At 53.0% G+C, this 17,606-nt stretch overlaps 1 protein-coding gene across 1 annotated transcript in view; it reads right to left on the bottom strand.

The window, feature by feature from the left end:
• Positions 1–3,700: 3,700 nt before the first annotated feature.
• The window catches only part of NCS1 (neuronal calcium sensor 1), a 48,665-nt gene continuing 34,759 nt past the window's right edge, over positions 3,701–17,606 (bottom strand). Inside the window, exons 3-8 of the mRNA XM_084799942.1 lie at positions 17,066–17,204; positions 15,314–15,392; positions 14,506–14,594; positions 14,055–14,132; positions 11,664–11,780; positions 3,701–7,521 (exon numbers count right to left, since the gene is read on the bottom strand). Of these exons, the coding sequence (XP_084656068.1) occupies positions 11,682–11,780; positions 14,055–14,132; positions 14,506–14,594; positions 15,314–15,392; positions 17,066–17,204 (484 nt within the window). The 3' untranslated portion in view covers positions 3,701–7,521; positions 11,664–11,681. The remainder of the gene's footprint in view (positions 7,522–11,663; positions 11,781–14,054; positions 14,133–14,505; positions 14,595–15,313; positions 15,393–17,065; positions 17,205–17,606) is intronic.

Below are 17,606 nucleotides of genomic sequence, written 5' to 3'. Positions count from 1 at the left end.
GGTTGGCCAATCTTCCTATCAAAGCTTCTGGCAAATACACTTGTAAGTAGACTCTATAAAACCCTCTGTGGGCCCTTTGGAAAATCGGGGAGCCCGGCGGCTAGCCCAGGACAAGCCCTCTGTGGGAGTCTGAATAGGAATGGCCCCCATAGACCATATATTTAGATGCTTGTCACTAGGGAGTGATGTTCCTTTGACAGGGATTAGGAGGTGTGGCCTTGTTGGAGGAAGTGTGAAACTGGGGGATGGGTTGGGCTTTGGGGGTTCAGATGTAGAACTCTCGGCTCCTTCTCCAGCACTACGCCTGCCTGCCGGCCACCATGTTCCCCACCACGCTGAGAATACACGAAGCCTCTGAAACTGTAAGCCAGCCCCCAAATAAATGTTCTCCTTTATAAGACCTGTGTGAGTTGGGCGCAGTGGCGCACGCCTTTAATCCCGGCACTTGGGAGGCAGAAGCAGGTAGATCTCTGTGAGTTCGAGGCCAGCCTGGTCTACAAAGCAAGTTCAGGACAGCCAAGGCTACACAGAGAAACCCTGTCTCAGGGGGAAAAAAAAAAGACTTGTGTGGCTGGGTGAGGTGGTGCCGTTGATGGAAGCGCACTTGGGAGGCAAAGGCAGGTGGACAGCCTGGTCTAAGAAGAGTTCCAGGACAGCCAGGACTACACAGAGAAACCCTGTCTCACCTCACCCCAAACTCCCAAGAAAGAGTTGAAGGGGTGTCTCTCACAGCAACAGAGCACTGGCTAAGACCCTCTCTCTCCTAGGATTATTCCAGAAGTCACCATCTCTCCTATTCCTCCTGAGGTTTCACGCCTCACCACATGGTTTGACCTCTGAGATCTGCAGAAGTGAGTGGCTAGCCTGGTGTCTCACCTGGGAAAAGGAGAAGTTTTGAGACAGAAGACGAAGCAGACAACGAGTCCTGAACCTTGACCCAAGGGCCCTGAGAAGTCCTTCCTGTGACCACCTCCCTGGGCTTGCCTTGTGGAGTCCAAGTGGATATATCGCAACTGGCCGCTCCAGATCCAGTTTCTCAGCAAAACAAGTATGTCCTGGGCAGGAATCTTTTTTCCTGGGAGCATCCATCCTCTGGGTTGTAAAGGAGGGGGAGGGTACCCTAGGAAAGGAGGAGGGAATGGAAGGAAGGAAGGAAGACTGGGAAGGCGGAGACAGAATAATGACTTGAAACACAGCACCACGCCCGGGCAGTTATTTTTATTAAATCGCCTTGGCAAACGAGAATTTAGATGCAAATACTTGCACGAGGCATTGGGTTCCTTAAATGGACTCAGTGGTTCACACAATCTTTTAGAGACGATCAAAATTGCGATGGTGAGACGGACACAGGGAGAGACCGGAAATGGCATAAACAAGACACACGTGCATTTCTCTTCCCAGACAGACTCAGCCTCGGGCTGGTGTGGCGATGAGGTTGGGGGACACAGTCCCAAAAAAGGCTTGTTTTTGGAGTCTGTAGCCCAGCCATCAAGAAGAGGATTAGACTAATTCCTTTGCTTTCGTTCCATTGGTTAGAACTGAACCACATGACCGCCCTTGCCCAAGGGAGGCTGGGAAATGTAGTCCGTTGCTCCACATCCTGCCCTGCTGAAAGGAAATGCAAGCGGCAACTTCTTTACAAGAGCCCACTTTTCCAATTTAAGTAGATTGTAATACCCTTCCCATGCCCGCTGCCATGGCCAGGAGACCCAGAAGATAAGAATTTCTGAGTCTGTACTTTCCAGACAGAAATCCAAGAGGACAAAGTGGATGGGTGTCAGGAGCGGTGGGGGAGGGCTGACAGGCTGCAGAACCCACCACAGCTGAGGGCCTCGTTGCATCTCCCGCCCCAGGCCCCTCTCCTGTGCACGCCAAGTGATGCCCTGAGTATTTTGTTATGGTGTGACTGTGGGTGTCCCCTGCAGGCTGGTACACTGGTATTGGTCCTTGCCCGGTGGTCCTGTTTTGGGATTTTTTTGTGGAACTTTTGGTACGTGGGCAGCCTAGCTGGCAGAAGTGGGCCACTAACTGTGAGCCTTGAAGATTATATCCTCTTCTGGTTTGGCCAGAGTTCTCTGGCCCCTGGTTTGAGGAAGTGTGAGGAAGTTCCACTATGTTGTTTCTGTCAGGTATATTGGAGTGGGGGAAGAGCAAAGTGGAAGATTCCCACTAGAAAGGAGAGCAGCTGGGCGACCCACAGAGAGCTCACTCCCTCGGGAGGAGGGAGAAATCTTAGGTGAAGCCTTCACTCACAGTGAATCAGCCACGGCAGGCTGAGCCAAGATGCTTCCACTAAGGTCAAGGCCTGCCCAGAGCAGAGAGAGGCACTGTGGATGAACCATCCAGTGTCCTCAGCCCAGGGACCCTGAGCTGTCCCTCCAAGGCTACCAGCCGCCGTCCCCTACAGCAAGCATACCCATGCCAGACACAGTGCCTGGCTTCCCCTCACACTGGCCCTTTGAGACAGACCCTCCTATCTGCAGAGACACGATCATGCATTGTTATTCCATGTGTGCGTGTGTTATGTGGTGTGTGCGTAGGAGTATGGGATGTACACGCCTGTGATCGCACACTCAGAGGCCAGGGAGGACATTTACCACTCTGTGAGGCAAGATCTGTCACTGAATTAGAGGCGGGCTGGCCAGCAAGCTCTAAGAACTCATCTGTCTGCCCCCCCGCAACTCCCCTCCCCCCCCCCCACACCCCGTGCTGGCCTACAGCTGGCCTGCACAGCTACCCACATTACCCAGGTGCTGGGGATGCTAGGACCTCACACTTGCAGAGAAGGTGCTCGGCCCCTGAGGCAGCCCCATCTATTTTTGATGCTTTCCTGGAAGCAACCGCTGTGTGGATATGTAAAGGACCTTCACCTTCCACCTAGGGACATTTCCCGAGGACTGAGACCTTCCTTGGTAAGCAGCTCCCTAGAGCAGACACCGTCAGCCTCCTATATGCATGCTCTTATTAGATCCCGAGCCCACGGAGTTTGCCCCTTAGCAGGAGAGGGGAGGTTTGACTGTAGCCAGCCCACCACAACTCCTGCTGCCACTGCCAAGGGTCTGTGAGAAAGGCAGGCCTGAGCCAAGTCCTGAGAAAATCACGTTCCTGGTGAGTTGCCAGGTTATGCTGACACAGCTGGGAACCATGTGCTGAGAGGCTCTGGCCAGGTGACATCCTGTCCTGTTGGGCTATAGAAAGGAGTGCAGCTTCCTCTGCGTCAGCTGTTGAGAACCCAGCTGGTTGTAGACTGTGAGGGAGAGGTTGATCTAAAGGGAAGGTGGGTGGAGAATGGCCCTGGGGGTGGGGGTGGGGGCAGGGGGGGGGAAGAGTTGGTACCTTGCTTAGCCTGCAGAGGTTCTGACAGACGGACAAATGTCTGACTTTGAGCTCCAGAGGCCTCAGCTGGTTGTTGTCACACACGTGTAAAATAGTGTGGCCCCTAGGCATCCCCAACAGGTGGGACATGCAGGAAGAGATGCTACAGGGAGAACAGCTATGGCCAGCCCGCCTGCCGCTCCCTGGTCACCGCGGCACTCAACCCAGCGCATTTGGTCACTTGCCTCGTGTGGGTTTATCTTTTGGGTACCGAGGGCAGACCACACCCAAAGCAAGAGAGAACCAGACTGTCCTGGGAGGAAGAAACCTGAAGCAGACGGAAACACAGAAACAGACAAAGCACCAGGCCCACACAGGGAGGCAGGGAGGTCCAGGAAGCGTGTTTAATTGGCCAGACACAGACGACATACAACGAGAGCAGCAGGGAGGAGGCCTGGACATGCGACAAAGCCCATTTCCCTTGGCCTGCACCACTAGGTGAGGGCCTCCCTTTCTCCCCCCAAGACATAGACAGGACGGCACCCCGAAAAGAGACTCCTAGGGTGCTGGGAACGCAAGCAGGGGAGGGTGCAAACAACCACAGCCAGGACATCACCTTTCTTGGATTTGGTTAAGTTACTTAAAGTCCTTCAGGAGCTGCAGGACCCACAGGGGGTACCAACTCAGACCATGGTGGCCTGTCACCCCTGCAAGGTGGCTGACCTCCTGAGGCACGGTGAAACAGATCCAATGAGTAATGTGACTCCTCCAAAGTCCCAGTGAAGGATGCTGGGTGTGGCCCCCACCCTAGGAAGCAGACAAAACCTGAGCCTAAAGCCAAGACAGAAGATGGGACCAACTGTTTATTCAACAAAAGCCTTTTATTCATTCAAAAATTAACCATTGGATTTATTCTGCAGATATTAAAAAAAAAAAGAATAAAGTTGGAAGGGCAAAGGTTCCCACTGTGCCCTTATGCCAACTACCTTGCCAGTCCCAGATGACCTAGCAGAGGGGAAGGTGGGGGACATGCTGCCAGATATGTGGGGCTGGGAGTCCACGGTCTCTAGAATCACAGCCCCCCTCGCTCTTCCCACCTCAAGCATCAGCACTGGCAGGACCACTGCAGCCCGAGGTGCCACTGCGGCCCATCACCACCAGGGGGCGTCCCCGTAGTACATCCTTGGTAAGTGTGGAAACACGCTGCGAAAAATCATGGCGGCTTTCTGCTTGGCTAAGCAGTGGGGGCTTTCTCTGCAGAGATGCCAGAGATTACAGGCACCCCACGCTCCACCACCCTTAGAAGAGACAACATCCCCCCAAAATCCCAAACGCACCTTCCTCAGGAAATCAACTATCAAACCGCATTTAAAGAAAGAAATGTCAATGCCGCATACATTTGCCTTGTTATTTTAAAAACCTGGCTAGATACCACAAAGTCGTGACGCTCTCCCAAGGCAGTACCGTCGACACAAAGTGGGGAGCAGATGCTGGGAAGAAAAGGGGTCACAGCATCCCTGGCCCTAGGAAGGAGGGGTTTGCAGAGGGCACAGGGGCCTGCCCTCACAGGCTGGACCACACCCCCTAAAGAAAGCAGCATCAGATGGGGTGGGGCCTGGGTGGAAGCAAACTTGGAGAGAGCCCCTTGGGTCGCACAGAGGAGGCCTGGCCTCAGGTTCTAGGCGTGCTGTGTGCCTCAGCTAACTGCTGGTGAAAGAGGGACAAAAGTCAGTCAGCACGCATCCTTGAATAAAGATAGTCTCTGGCACCCTGCTGGGAAGAAGGCAGACCAGGGCAATCTCAGTGTCCGAGGCTTGGGTCCAAGGACATAAACTGTGAGGACCAAAAGCCACACTTGAGGCTGCAAACCAAAGAGCCAAGATGCTGAGAAGTCTGGACCCCCAGACAGACACTTTGTGAACACCTTAGCTGAAGGGCCCCATGCTTAACCTTCGACAGACCTCAGGTCTTGGGTCTTGATGAAGCCAAACATGCTACTTACTGACAGAGAGGGGCAACTGAGGCTCCAGAGACCAGAGAAAGGTCCACTCTCATCTTTCAACCTAAGTCACCACCCTGTCCTAGAGGCCCTGTCAGGGGTGGAGCAGGAAGCTGACCAAAGAGGCCTCAGAAAAAAATTGCCTGTGTAACTGGAGCCCCGTGGAATCTGGTGAGCTGACAGTGGGCACAGCATGAGCAAAGGGTCTGCCCATGAAGAGGGTGCATATGTGGGCTGGCCAAGCATTCCCTCCCACAGAGATGGACCAAGAGGGCAAAGCCACCTCTTGATGGAGGACATCCACCCCCCAGCTGACAACTGCTCACCCACGGGTCATTAGCAAGGAAGATTTTGACCTCCCAGAAGTACAGTGGAAATCACAGAAGAATCAGAGCAGAAGAAAGCCCGTGGGCCATGTTCCCCCTCTCAGTGGTGGGCAGAGAGGCTACACAAACTAGAAACAATAACTGTGGGCCCAGGCCCACCTCTCTGCAGCTAGGAGGCCGTGGCTCACCTGGGAGAGCTGTCCAGGGTGTGGATGAGCCCCAGCGGGGCCCAGAGAATCCTAAAGGGGAGCTAAGGGGATGCCATCAGACACAGGCAGCCTCTGGGTCAGACCCAGCACTCCAGCAGCCCGGGCTGTACCCAGACACCACCACACCGGGGCTGTGCTGCCACTCACACAACCCTGCGCCCTCCAGGGCCTGCAAAATGGCCACAGAACAGCATCACAAACACAAGACCAACCACCTCCCTGCCTCCCAGCCCTGCTACAGGAGAAGATAAAGACCACAAAATACCAGAGAAGCCCAACCTCGGGCTCCTGGCTTCTGGTCCATGGCTACCTGGGGTTCGAGGTGACAGGTGTGGAGCCATCACTCTTGAGCCCTGAGGAGCAGAGAGGCCTTCCTGAGCAGCGTGGCCTGGGCCCGTCCTCCCACCCCATCCTTCTTGGACTCCTAGCAGGGGATGACGCCTGCTGCAAAAGGCAGACAGAGGCAGGAATGCAGAGAGACGCACATGCTATCCACCCCCTTAGCATCAAGGAGGCAGCGGCATGGTTCCCTCTGCCAGTGGCTTGCGGAGAAGCCCACTTCACACTCTGCATACCGTGTGTCTGACGCCCTCTCCCAGTTCCTACTCCCAGAACAAGGCTCTCCGTTTTTCTCTCTGCTGTGGACATCAAAGCGAAAGTGGCAAATTTTAAAAAACAAAACAAGACAAAAACAAAGTCCCATTTGTCCTTGAGAAAAGTGTTATGGACTCCAAGGAGAGCAGGGGGCGGGGGGGGGGGGGAACTCCAGGGCAGAAGCTGGGGGAACAGTACATTAGCCATTTAGAAATGCCTACCTTTCCCTCTCTAAAAATGAAGCACAGTATCCGAAAAAAAAAAAATTAGAGGAAAAGATTTTTTGGCTTCTTGGCCACTGCAGGCCACCATCCTCCCAAGTGAGGCGGGCAGGTGGGTGAGGGCGTGCACATGTAAACGGAGGCCCAGCATCGTGGGTGTTTCAGACACACAAGGTAGCAGCAATAGTTAACAACCAATAAATAAAAGGTATTGATTATATATGAGTATAAAAAAAACCCCTCACTTTCCCCCACAAAATGCACAATACTGTTATCACACGAGCCACCACCACCAACCATCCTTGTCTGCCAGTGGCCGCACTGCTAAAGGCTGGGCTAAGAGAGCCCTCACCAGCCTCACCAGGCAGCCCTGGCTCCTGGCCGCCGCTGCGGGGGGGACCAGGCAGAGACTGAGTTCTCTGAGACATAGAGGCCTTTTCCCGATGGTCAGTATCTTCTAGAACAGAAGGTAGTGTGTTTGTTTTCTTTTTACAATGTCTGTTTGAAATTAAAAGAAGAAAAAGAAAAAAAAAGGGTGGGGGGAAGCACACACGAAGGAGGGCAGGTGGGGTGGAGTGGCTGCCCACGGGGACAGCCTAAGTCCTTAGTTTTGCAGAGGGCTGGAGCCTTTTCCATTTGGGTTTGTCGCTGTTTTGGACAAGCGGAGGTTGTTGACAATTGGAACCAGTGGCTTCAGGCGGCAGGTGGATGCAGGGCAGGGGGGCAGAGAACCCAGGGCCTGGAGGCTCGAGGGCGGCCGGCTGTGTGGAGACGAGGAAGGCTGGGTGGGCACAGGGGTGGTGTCAGGCTGCGGTGGCCTCTCATGGCACAGGAAGAGGCTAGTGGTTCCCAAACATCTGCAAGAAAGGGAGGGCAGGCAGGATGTATTAATAGCTACAGCAAGGGTGGGTCCTTTAGGCCCCACGTTCTAAACTTCAGGCTGCAAGCTCATCTGGGTTTGGATGACCAAATGCGGCAGTAATAAGAGACGTAGCCTCTCTGTAGTATTCCACTAGTGGAAGGCCTCTGAATGTGCCACAGGCAATAATTAATTCGAAATCAATGGTGCCACAAGACTGAGGTGTTTCCTGTGGCGCACGCACGCACGCACACACACACACACACACACACACACACACACACACACGTGGGTTCTCGTAACTTGACTGTCACCTTGATGCAGAGCAAACAATCTGGAACTTCTCCTGACATTGTACCACATACAAAAACACTGCCCGGAACAGCTTCCGGCCTGAGATGTGTTTGTTATAAACTGTAGTGGTTTTGTTTTGTTGTTGTTGTTGTTGTTTTGTTTTGTTTGTTTTTGGTTTTGTTTAGTGCATAAATTTTTCTGTTCTTTTAGAAACATGATGGTTTAATTACAGAAAAAGACAAAAATGTTAAAATCATATGCACAACACAAGCTGCTTTTAAAATAAATATCCTTGTGACTTATTAGCAGTAAAATTTTAATTTAATGTTTATTTTGTATACTTACATACCAAGGGTTGTACAGAATTTTCTCTTTACAAGTGAAAAAAAATGTGAGGAAACTAGCAGGCACTAGAGGGCACTAGAGGGCAAGTCGGCATTCTGGGCTGGAAATCCTGAAAAGTGCGCATGACCTTTGACTCACATCTATTCCTAGGAAATAAATAAGATGCTCACCACGGCATGGTCCTTTAAAAGTGAAGGACCAACCTGAGTGTCCAATGTCAGAGACTGGTCAGAAAAACAGGATAAAATATTAAAACTCAGGTGTGGGACGAAGCCACTAAGGACCCGACCATCAGAACCACTACGCAGATGCCCCGCCTCTTCAGCCCATGAGGGCAAGCCGCTGGACATTGAAAGGAAAATACGAGCATCCACGAGAGCATGAGGGAATTGGAGTCCTTGTGGCCTTGACGGAGGGGATGTAAAATGGTGGAAAACCATGCCTGAGGCCCACCTGCCTGCATGTATTTTATAATGGTTCCATCAGGGAACTTGATGAAACTGGTTCCTCTCCAGAACCTGGGGTAACCTAACTGCGTTCCTGGTCCATGCTGTGTCACATTTTTGGTTCCAGAACAGGCTATTTCTTATCCCCTTTAAGCCGAGAGCTGTGTCATTTGTGTCGGCGGCACAAACACATATGTACACGGGGCTGAGGATGGGGCTTGGCAGAAGAGTACAATAAGACTCTTGTCTCAAACAAACAAACAAACAAACAAACAAGCAAACACTGTGGAATGAAACTGAGACGTGCACTGTGACTTGGGTGGATCTGGGAGGAGCCACTAATGGAAGAATCCAGACTCAAAGGCCGCTTCAAAATAGGCGAGTCCACGTAGACGGAGAGCAGACTGGCTGGCGGGAGATGCTAGGTGCAGATCCCGACTGCAGAGAATATGCCAGTGTGTTGGAAGCCAGAGGGAGGAGGTGGCAGTTGCATAACAGTACGAATGTACTAAATACCGCTGAACTGTTCAGTGTGTGTGTGAGAGAGAGGGAGGGGGGAAGGGGGCGGGGGGGGGGAGGGCAGCCTGGCTCTGTTCAGGTACACGCGCATGCTCAGTACATTTACACCCTGGGGGTTAAAACCAGCGCCCCACATACTCTAGGCAAGTACTCCCAATGCGCTACAACACCATCGCCATGTTTTTTAATGTTAAGGCCAAGTCCAAAATTCAACTGTCCAGGCGGGCTTTGAACTCGAGACTCCTGCCCCAACCGCTGAACAGCTGGGATGATGGTGACGACAGGGATGACACTGATGATTGATAGGGATGACGGGGATGACGAGAATGGCAGGACAACGGGGACATGACAAGGAGACAACAGGCCTACGTGACCAGGCCTGGCTGAACTGTCCACTGTAAAATGATTGCTTTTGTGCTGAGCTCCCCTCTCAGGTTCTCGTATAAAACACACGCACATGCACACGCGCGCGCGCGCACACACACACACACACACAGAGGGAGCCAGGTGTGGTGGCGCACACTTGTAATCTCAGCACTCAGGGAGGCAGAGGCAAGCTAAACAAGCCATGGGAACAAGCCAGTGAGCAACACTCTTGCATGGCCTCTGCATCAGCTCCTGCCTCCTGGTTCCTGCTCAGTTTGAGTTCCTGTCCTGACTTCTTTCAGTGCTGAACAGTGCTGTGAAAGTGTAAACCCAATAATTCCTTTCCTGCCCAAGTTGGTCATGGTGTTTCATCACAGGGAGAGTAACCCTGACTAAGACAGTGGAGAACAGGCAGGACACAGAGGTCCCGAGTAAAGGGAGAGAGTGGGTGGGGCAGGACCTCTGTGGTTTGCACTGTTATTCTTGCTACACCTCAAGAGCTATCCTTCTTTCATTGATGCGAGAAACTTGTTGTTGCTTTGAAACATGATCTTAGACTGTTGCCCAGGCTGGCCTGAAACTCTCATGTAGCCCAGGCTGGCCTTAAATTGGAACTCATCCTCTCGTTCCTCAGCGTCCCGAATGCTGAGGTAGCAGGTGTGAGAGGACACACCCACCAGGAAGCTCTGACTGAAATGTAACTCCAGAAGGATGCTGGACACAGCGTCACCTGCTGCTGAAAAGCTGTAACTCTACAGCCCACGGATACACTGAAATCCCTTTCATCATGATGGGTTTTTAAAAAGTCACCCGTTACCTTTGAAGGATGTCAGGAAAACAATTAGTTGAGGGCCTGAGAAGTGGCTTGTTTGGAAAAGCAGCTGTCGAGCCAGAGCCAGAACGAGGCTCTGCCAGCTTTGATCCCCAGCACCTGTGAGCTGCGCTCGGCAGCACGGTCACCTGGGAACTGGAGACAAGCAGACGCCTGGAGCTGGCTGGCCGGTCTAGCCTACAGATGATCTCAAGACCCAGTGAGGAATGTGGGTCTCAGAGGAAGACGCCCAACGTCAGCCCACGGTCTCCACACATAAACACGGGCACACACACAAGCTGGCTCATTTTGGAAAGTGATAAAGAGAAAGAAGCAAACGCCTGGCTAACATCTGGTTATCAAGGTCAGCAAATCATAGTGAGGATCAACTTGTCAGCAGCGTGGGACTCATCCCAGCTGGCTCAGAGCAGGGAAGGTGGCGGAAGCACATAGCAGGTTGTCCTCTGACGTCTATGTGTGTCATGGTACAAGCAGACACACAATACATAAGTCTAAGTTTAAAAAAAAATGAGCTGGGTGCTGTGGCGCACGCCTCTAATCCCAGCACTCGGGAGGCAGAGGCAGGTGGATCTCTGAGTTAGAGGCTAGCCTGGTCTACCGAGTGAGTTCCAGGACAGCCAGGGCTACACAGAGAAACCTTGTCTCCAAAAAACAAAAAACAAAAACCAAAAACTAATAAAATAGAATAAAAGGTTATGGTCACTGTGGCTCTGTTGAAAATGTTTTGGAAGTAAACTTTTAATGTATCATATTTATTTATTTTTAATGATGTTTTCTAATTCTAATGTCTTGTCTACATGAAAGCATTTCTGTGTAAAGTAATATTAATAGATGGCTCAGTGGCTCAGAGTGCTGGCTGCTCCTCCAGAGAACTCAAGTTCAGTCCCCAGTTCACACTGGGGTTCACAGTGGTCACTAGCCCCAGCTCCAGTGGATCTGATGCCCTCTTCTGACCTGTGCAGGTACATGCAGCGACATGCACGTGTGCATGTGCGGGCACGCGCGCGTACACACACACACACACACACACATACACACACCTTTTCTTTAAGTAATATATTAAGGGAAGCTTCAGACCTTTGAGCTGGATAGGTGACAGCGCAGCCTGTCCCTCAGCACCCTGGCCCCGACTGCCTAGTCTTCAATCTATCATCAACTCAGGAAAACTTATTTTCAAGCTAACCAGAGGCTGGATTTGGGCTTTTAAAAGCAATAAAACACCACAGGGCAGTGGCTGATTTGAAGACCCTGCCCCCTGGCTCCATACAGGCAGACCCCCAAGAACCCTGAAGGCACAGGGAATCAGCCGCCTGGTCCTGTGGGCGGGTTGTCACTCACCACAGCTCTGGGCCTGGACTATACCAGCCCGTCGTAGAGGGACAGCGCCTGCACGATGGAGGGGTCAGCCTTGGAGCCTTCCTGGAACTCCTGAAGCGTCAGCTTCCCGTCAGCATTCTGCAAACAGAGAGGCGGCTGAAGGGGGAGATCTGCCTCCTGGGCCAGGGGTCTCAAGCCTGCCCGTGGCTGGTCTCGACCGAACTTCCTGAGTCTAAGGGGGTCTTCAGAGCCACCTCTCTGGGTCTCTGGTTCCCCATCTGGGGACCACAGAGCGGAACAGTGACAGGTGTGGGGAATGAGTACCACACGTGTTAACGTAGAGACACCTGTAGTCCTGGGAAGGTGGAGACAGGACGAGACTTGTAGCTAACTGGCCGGCCAGCCTTAGCCAATTCAGTGGGTCCCAAGTCGCAGGGAGAGACCTTGATGGGTTGGCTTCTGGAGAAGGGTCCCCGAGGTTGACTGCTGGCCTACCTGTACGCATGCATGAGTGTACAAGTACATGCACACAGGTCACATATATGGTGGTCACTCCATGTGTTTTCCTGGGCTCTTTTAAAAGCCACCCTTGGAGCAGGTCACATCAAATGACCCAGGTATCCCAAGGAGGAGCCTACTTAGAACTCGGGCCTCAGGCACCATTCACTGCACTTCCAGCACCAGGCAAGGCAACACCAGGTGGCACCAACCTGGCAAGGCCAATCTTGTGATGGTTAAGAGCCTAAACCTGTGATGCCTTGAGCCAAGACCTCAAGTCTTCAGGCTCACCCTCTAAAGGAGGAAGGAGCTGCATCTGTCCCCCTGTGGTCTGGCAAGGGAATTGGCCTAAGGTCACCATCCGAGGGACCCCACAACCGCACTCCTGTAAATCCAAGGCATATCAAAACCAGAAGATGGGGGCTGGAGAGATGGCTCAGAGGTTAAGAGCACCGGCTGTACTTCCAGAGGTCCTGAGTTCAATTCCCATCAACCACATGGTGGCTCACAGCTATCTATAATGGGGTTTGGTGCCCTCTTCTGTCATACATGCAAATAGGACACTCATATAAATAAATTAAAAAAAAAAACAAACCAAAAAACAGAAGATGTGTGGCTACTGCAGGACAGGGGTGCCTAACAGGATCCATGGTCTTGGCAAAATCAATTTGCGTCCTGCCACAAGAGGGTTGCTGCCACTGCTGCTTTCTGCACTCCCATCTGAAAACTGTCTGAGGACAGCAGGAGCCCAGGCCCACCCCTCCCAAGTGCTAATTAAGAGCTCAGAGCTCGCCTGGCGAGCCTGGTACCATGCGGCAGGTGGTACGAAGCCTGGAGATTTGTATTCTCATAGCGCATGAGGAGGCTGTTTCTCTACCCCACAGTCTCAAATTCCCATGTAAATCAAAGTTATTTTAGTTTTCGGGAGGGGTGGGGTTCTGGTTGGGGCATAGCTCAAGTGGAACACGGGCTTTGTACTTGCACCCTCAGCACCACAGGGAAAATAGAGGAAGGGTACTACGGTCAAAGGAACCACCGAGTTCTGCAGGAAAGAGAAAGAGGGTCTGGGGGGAAGGCCTGGTAGGTAAAGTGCTAACTGTGCAAGCATGAAGACCTGAGTTCGAGCCCCAGCATCCACACAGATGCCAGGCATGCTGCCGCGTGCCTGAAATCCCAGTGCTGGGGCTGAGACAGGAAGATGCCTGGGGCTCATGGGCCGGCCAGTCTAGTTGGATCAGTAAACTTCAGCTCCAGTATGAGGCTCTGTCTCAGAAAACAGCAGTTAAAGACACTTGCGGTCATCCTCCGGCCTTCATGAACGCTCAGGAGGACACACGTGCATACAACAGAGACACATGCACCCAGGAGAAAGAGGTTTCTCAACCCCCCGGGGGGCGGGGGGGGGGTCTCTGGCTAAAATGCAGCACGTCAATGAACACAGATTGCTGGGGGGGGGGGGGGCGGAAGCAGTCTTCTCATTCCTCAGAACCAAAGATGACCATCAGAACCAGTGGCACCCAGGGCCTTGTGACACGCCTACTGCCCGTACCAAAGCGTCAACTTAGGCAGATGGGCACGCCCACCGTGTTCTCGTGGTGCTGGGGATGGAACCCAGGGCCTTGCGCATGGTAGGCCATACCCTGAGACTACATCCCAGACTCCCTTGAAGCCGTGCCTCAGAAGCCACAACCCAAAAGAACAATCTCCCTTCTTTTCCCTGTACGGGTCATTTTTACACACTTGGGGTCATTACTGTGAGAAGTCAGGGTTCTGCAGAACACCCGAGAAGTCCAGGGCAGGAAAAAATGAAGGCCAAGGACCCCGCTCAGGTACAAGGAACCTCCCTGGGAAACGTATTGAGAAGTCTGAATGGCCGCCGGCTGCAGGGTCCAGGGTCCCTCTGCCCCGCCTCACCTTGTCCATCATGGCGAAGATCCTGTCCACCCTCTTCTCCGGTGTGTTCTCCTCTTCCGGGAGCTCCACGGTGTTCCCCTGCCAAGGTGGAGAACGAGGTTGGGCCAGTGCGGCAGCCTTGGGTTTCATGGCTAAACTAAGCCCAAGCCCAGGCGCCAGGGCGCTGGGCCACAAGGCACCAGCACTTTCGGTCTCTGAGCTTATAGCTAAGCTCTTGCCTCCGTACCCTGGGCTGGTGGCAGTGAAAACCACTCTTCTCTCCCGTTCTCTGGCCCTGCCACCTGGACCCACTACCCACCCAGTCCATGCCCAGGTGGGGGTGTCCATGGCTACTCAGCCAGCAGTCCTCCATTGGCCTGTATTGTCCAGAGACAGAGGGGGTGACTCTGGGTTTCCTCTGGGCTTTGTAGGTGGCCTTCCCACCACCCCTCCCTCCCCTCCCGGGACTCACCACCATCTGGTAAATGGCGTCCACGATGTCCAGCATCTCATTCCTGGTGATGTAGCCATCATTATCCAAGTCATAGAGCTTGAAGGCCCCTGTGACCGTGCAGACAGGTGGGGGTCAGCCTGGCCCAGGGCAACAGCGACGCCTCCCCTCCCCCTCCCTGCAATGCAATGCAAAGCCCGAGAGCAGACCGTCCAGCCAAACATCAGGCCAACGTATACTGATAGGACGGTACACTCATACACCAGTGCAGCCAGAGTTAAAGATAAAATAAACACTTGGAGTGGCGGCGCACGCCTTTAGTCCCAGCACTGGGGAGGCAGAGGCAGGTGGATCTCTGTGAGTTCGAGGTCAGCCTGGTCTACAAAAGGAGTTCCAGGACATCCAGGGCTGTTACACAGAGAAACCCAGTCTTGAAAACCAAAACAAGAGCCGGGCGTGGTGACCCATGCCTTTAATCCCAGAACTCGGGAGGCAGGCGGATCACACCCCAGACCCTGTAGCTTGTCCACCGAGATGGCTGTGGACTCTGCCTCAAAACAACCAATTCCTCTCTCTGGGACCTTTATCTGTCCTGGAACGACAGGATGTCTTCTTGCCTGGCCCTGGACAGGTGGCCCGGCCTGCTTACTTGGCCACATTGGGCCCACCTGCCCAGGGCGCACTGCCCAGCCTCTAGGAATGCTCTGACTTCCCAGAGCAGGTTGCCATCTGTGGTCACTGCTGCAGGTGTCTGGCACTGCCTCCTCCTGGCAAGGGCTGGGGCTGCATCCCTCTAACCTGGGGTGGGGTGGGGGGACGGGGGACTTACACCGCAGCTTCTCATCCAGGGTGCCCCTCGAGGTCACCGATAGCGCCTGGATGAACTCAGAGAACTCGATCCTGCCATCCTAAGGGAGACAAAGGCTTTGGTCAGCACAGACCTCATAGGCTGATGGTGGGCAGTGGCAGACGCAGGGCATCGATGGCTCACAGAGAGAGGACAGGAGGGAAGGGATGAGGGGAAAGAGGAGGGGACAGGAGGGGAGGAGGCACAGCTGGAAGAGGAACAGTAGGCAGTGATGGTGAGTAGTGAAGACCAGTGCTCTGTGAAAAAGGCAGGCACAAAAGCCACACTCGAAGCCTCAGTCTCCTCATCTGAGAAATGGGGGCATTGAAAGTACCCACACCACAGAGAACGGTGGCAAATGACTGTAATTCTAGCACTGGGAAGGCAGCGGCAGGAAGACAGAGGTTCAAGGCCAGTGTCACAGCTGCACAGAGAATCCAAGGCCAGCCTGGGTGGACTGGCTAGGTTTTGTTGTTGCTGCTGACTTTATTTCATGGGCACTGGTGTTCTGTCTGCATGTGAGGGTGTCAGATCCCCCTGGAACTGGAGGTATAGACAATGTGAGCTGCCGCATGGGTGTTGGGAATTGAACCCCAGAGCCTCTGGAAAAACAGCCAGTGAACCTCTGAGCCATCTCTCTAGCCCCCGGCCTGGCTACTTATTTGCTTGTTTGTTTGTTTGTTTGTTTGTTTGTTTGTTTTTGTCAACTTGACACAAGCTAGAGTCATCTGGAAAGAGGGAGCCTCAGTTGAGAAAATACTCCCACCAGATTGGCCTGTAGGGGCATTTTCTGAATTAGTGACTGATATGGAGGGGCCAGCCCTGGTCAGGTGGTCCAGAGTTGTCTTAGAAAGCAGGCTGAGCAAGCCATGAAGAGCGGACCAATAAACCACAGTCCTCCACAGCGTCTGCCTCAGCTCCTGCCTCTGGATTCCTGCCTTACCTTATGCACTGTGACGGGAGCCTGTAAGCCGAAACCAGCCCTTCCTCCACAGGCTGCCGTTTGTCACAGCAACAGAAACCTAACAAAGACTAACTAAACACTAAGACACTGGGCGAAGTATGACATGACTCAGAAAAAAAAAAAAAAAAAAAAAAAAAAGAAATGCCAACCCCATAGATGGCTGTTATTCCCAACCCTACACCTTGAGTTTGTCACACCATTAACACATGACACTGCTGAGCTTACTAGTCTTTTTTTTTTTTTTTCTTTTTGAGACAGAGTTTCTCTGTGTAGTCCTAGCTCTCCTAGTAGACTAGGTTGGCCTTGAACTCACAGAGATCCACCTGCCTCTGCCTACCAAGTGCTGGGATTACAGCTGTGAGCCACCACGCCCCGCAAGCTTACTATTCTTAGAGGATTCTGTATTTTGTATCCATAAGAAAACTCACAGACAAGTTCATGTGTGTGCATGCCTTTATACATGTATGCAACTCTCTGTGTATTTGCATGTGCAATCCCGTATATTTGTGCACATGAACATGGAGCACTGAGTGTGTCGGTCACACAAATGAACATATGAACACGTGTGTGGGTGTGTCACACGTATACACACGTCGGTCTTGAACTGTGTTGATGTGTGTCAGTGTCAGGTCTCGGTGTGCCATCGTGCCCCTGTGTACATGAGCACACTGTCCTGAGTGGGGAGCCAGGCAGTGGGAAGTGAGTGGGGAGGGCAGCCCCCCACCCCGCCCCCAGAGGAGCTCACACTGGGACAGACACCCACAGCTCACCTTGTTCTCATCGAAGACGTTGAAAACAAACGTGGCGAACTTGGTGGGGTCTCCAAAGGGGAAGAACTGTTTGTAGATCTTCTGGAAGCCGGCCGCATCCAGCTGCCCGCTGGGGCAGTCCTTAATGAAGCCCTTGTACCTGCAGATGGCAGAACAAGTGGCAGAGAACGTCACCTGCCAGAGAGTCCACGACACAGGGCCCCGTGCCACTGGGAACAGTGTCACGTGGTCTGAGGAACGGCGGGATTCGGGTGTCCTAGGCATGGGTTCACAGCGCTGCCTCTCACTGCCTGTGTGACCTTCGGCAGTTCACTCCGGCTGTCTGAGCCTCACGTGAGCACAAGAAATCAGAGGTATGCCAGGAGGACTCCCCTGGAGGTGGCACACAGAGCACTTGGCCTCTCTGTCTGACACTCCTCCCAGTGTAGTTAAAATGAGTCACTAAGTGACCTCCAGGAAGCCTCACCCCTGGCACCATAGTGCCACCACAGAGTGGCCGCTGGCTCCTTACCACCCCTACCCCATCCCTGCTCTAAGAGAG

The sequence above is a fragment of the Acomys minous genome (genome assembly GCF_964271855.1).
Source record: "Acomys minous genome assembly, chromosome: 10".
Taxonomy (NCBI): Eukaryota; Metazoa; Chordata; class Mammalia; order Rodentia; family Muridae; genus Acomys; species Acomys minous.
This window is presented reverse-complemented; position numbering and strand designations above follow the sequence as displayed.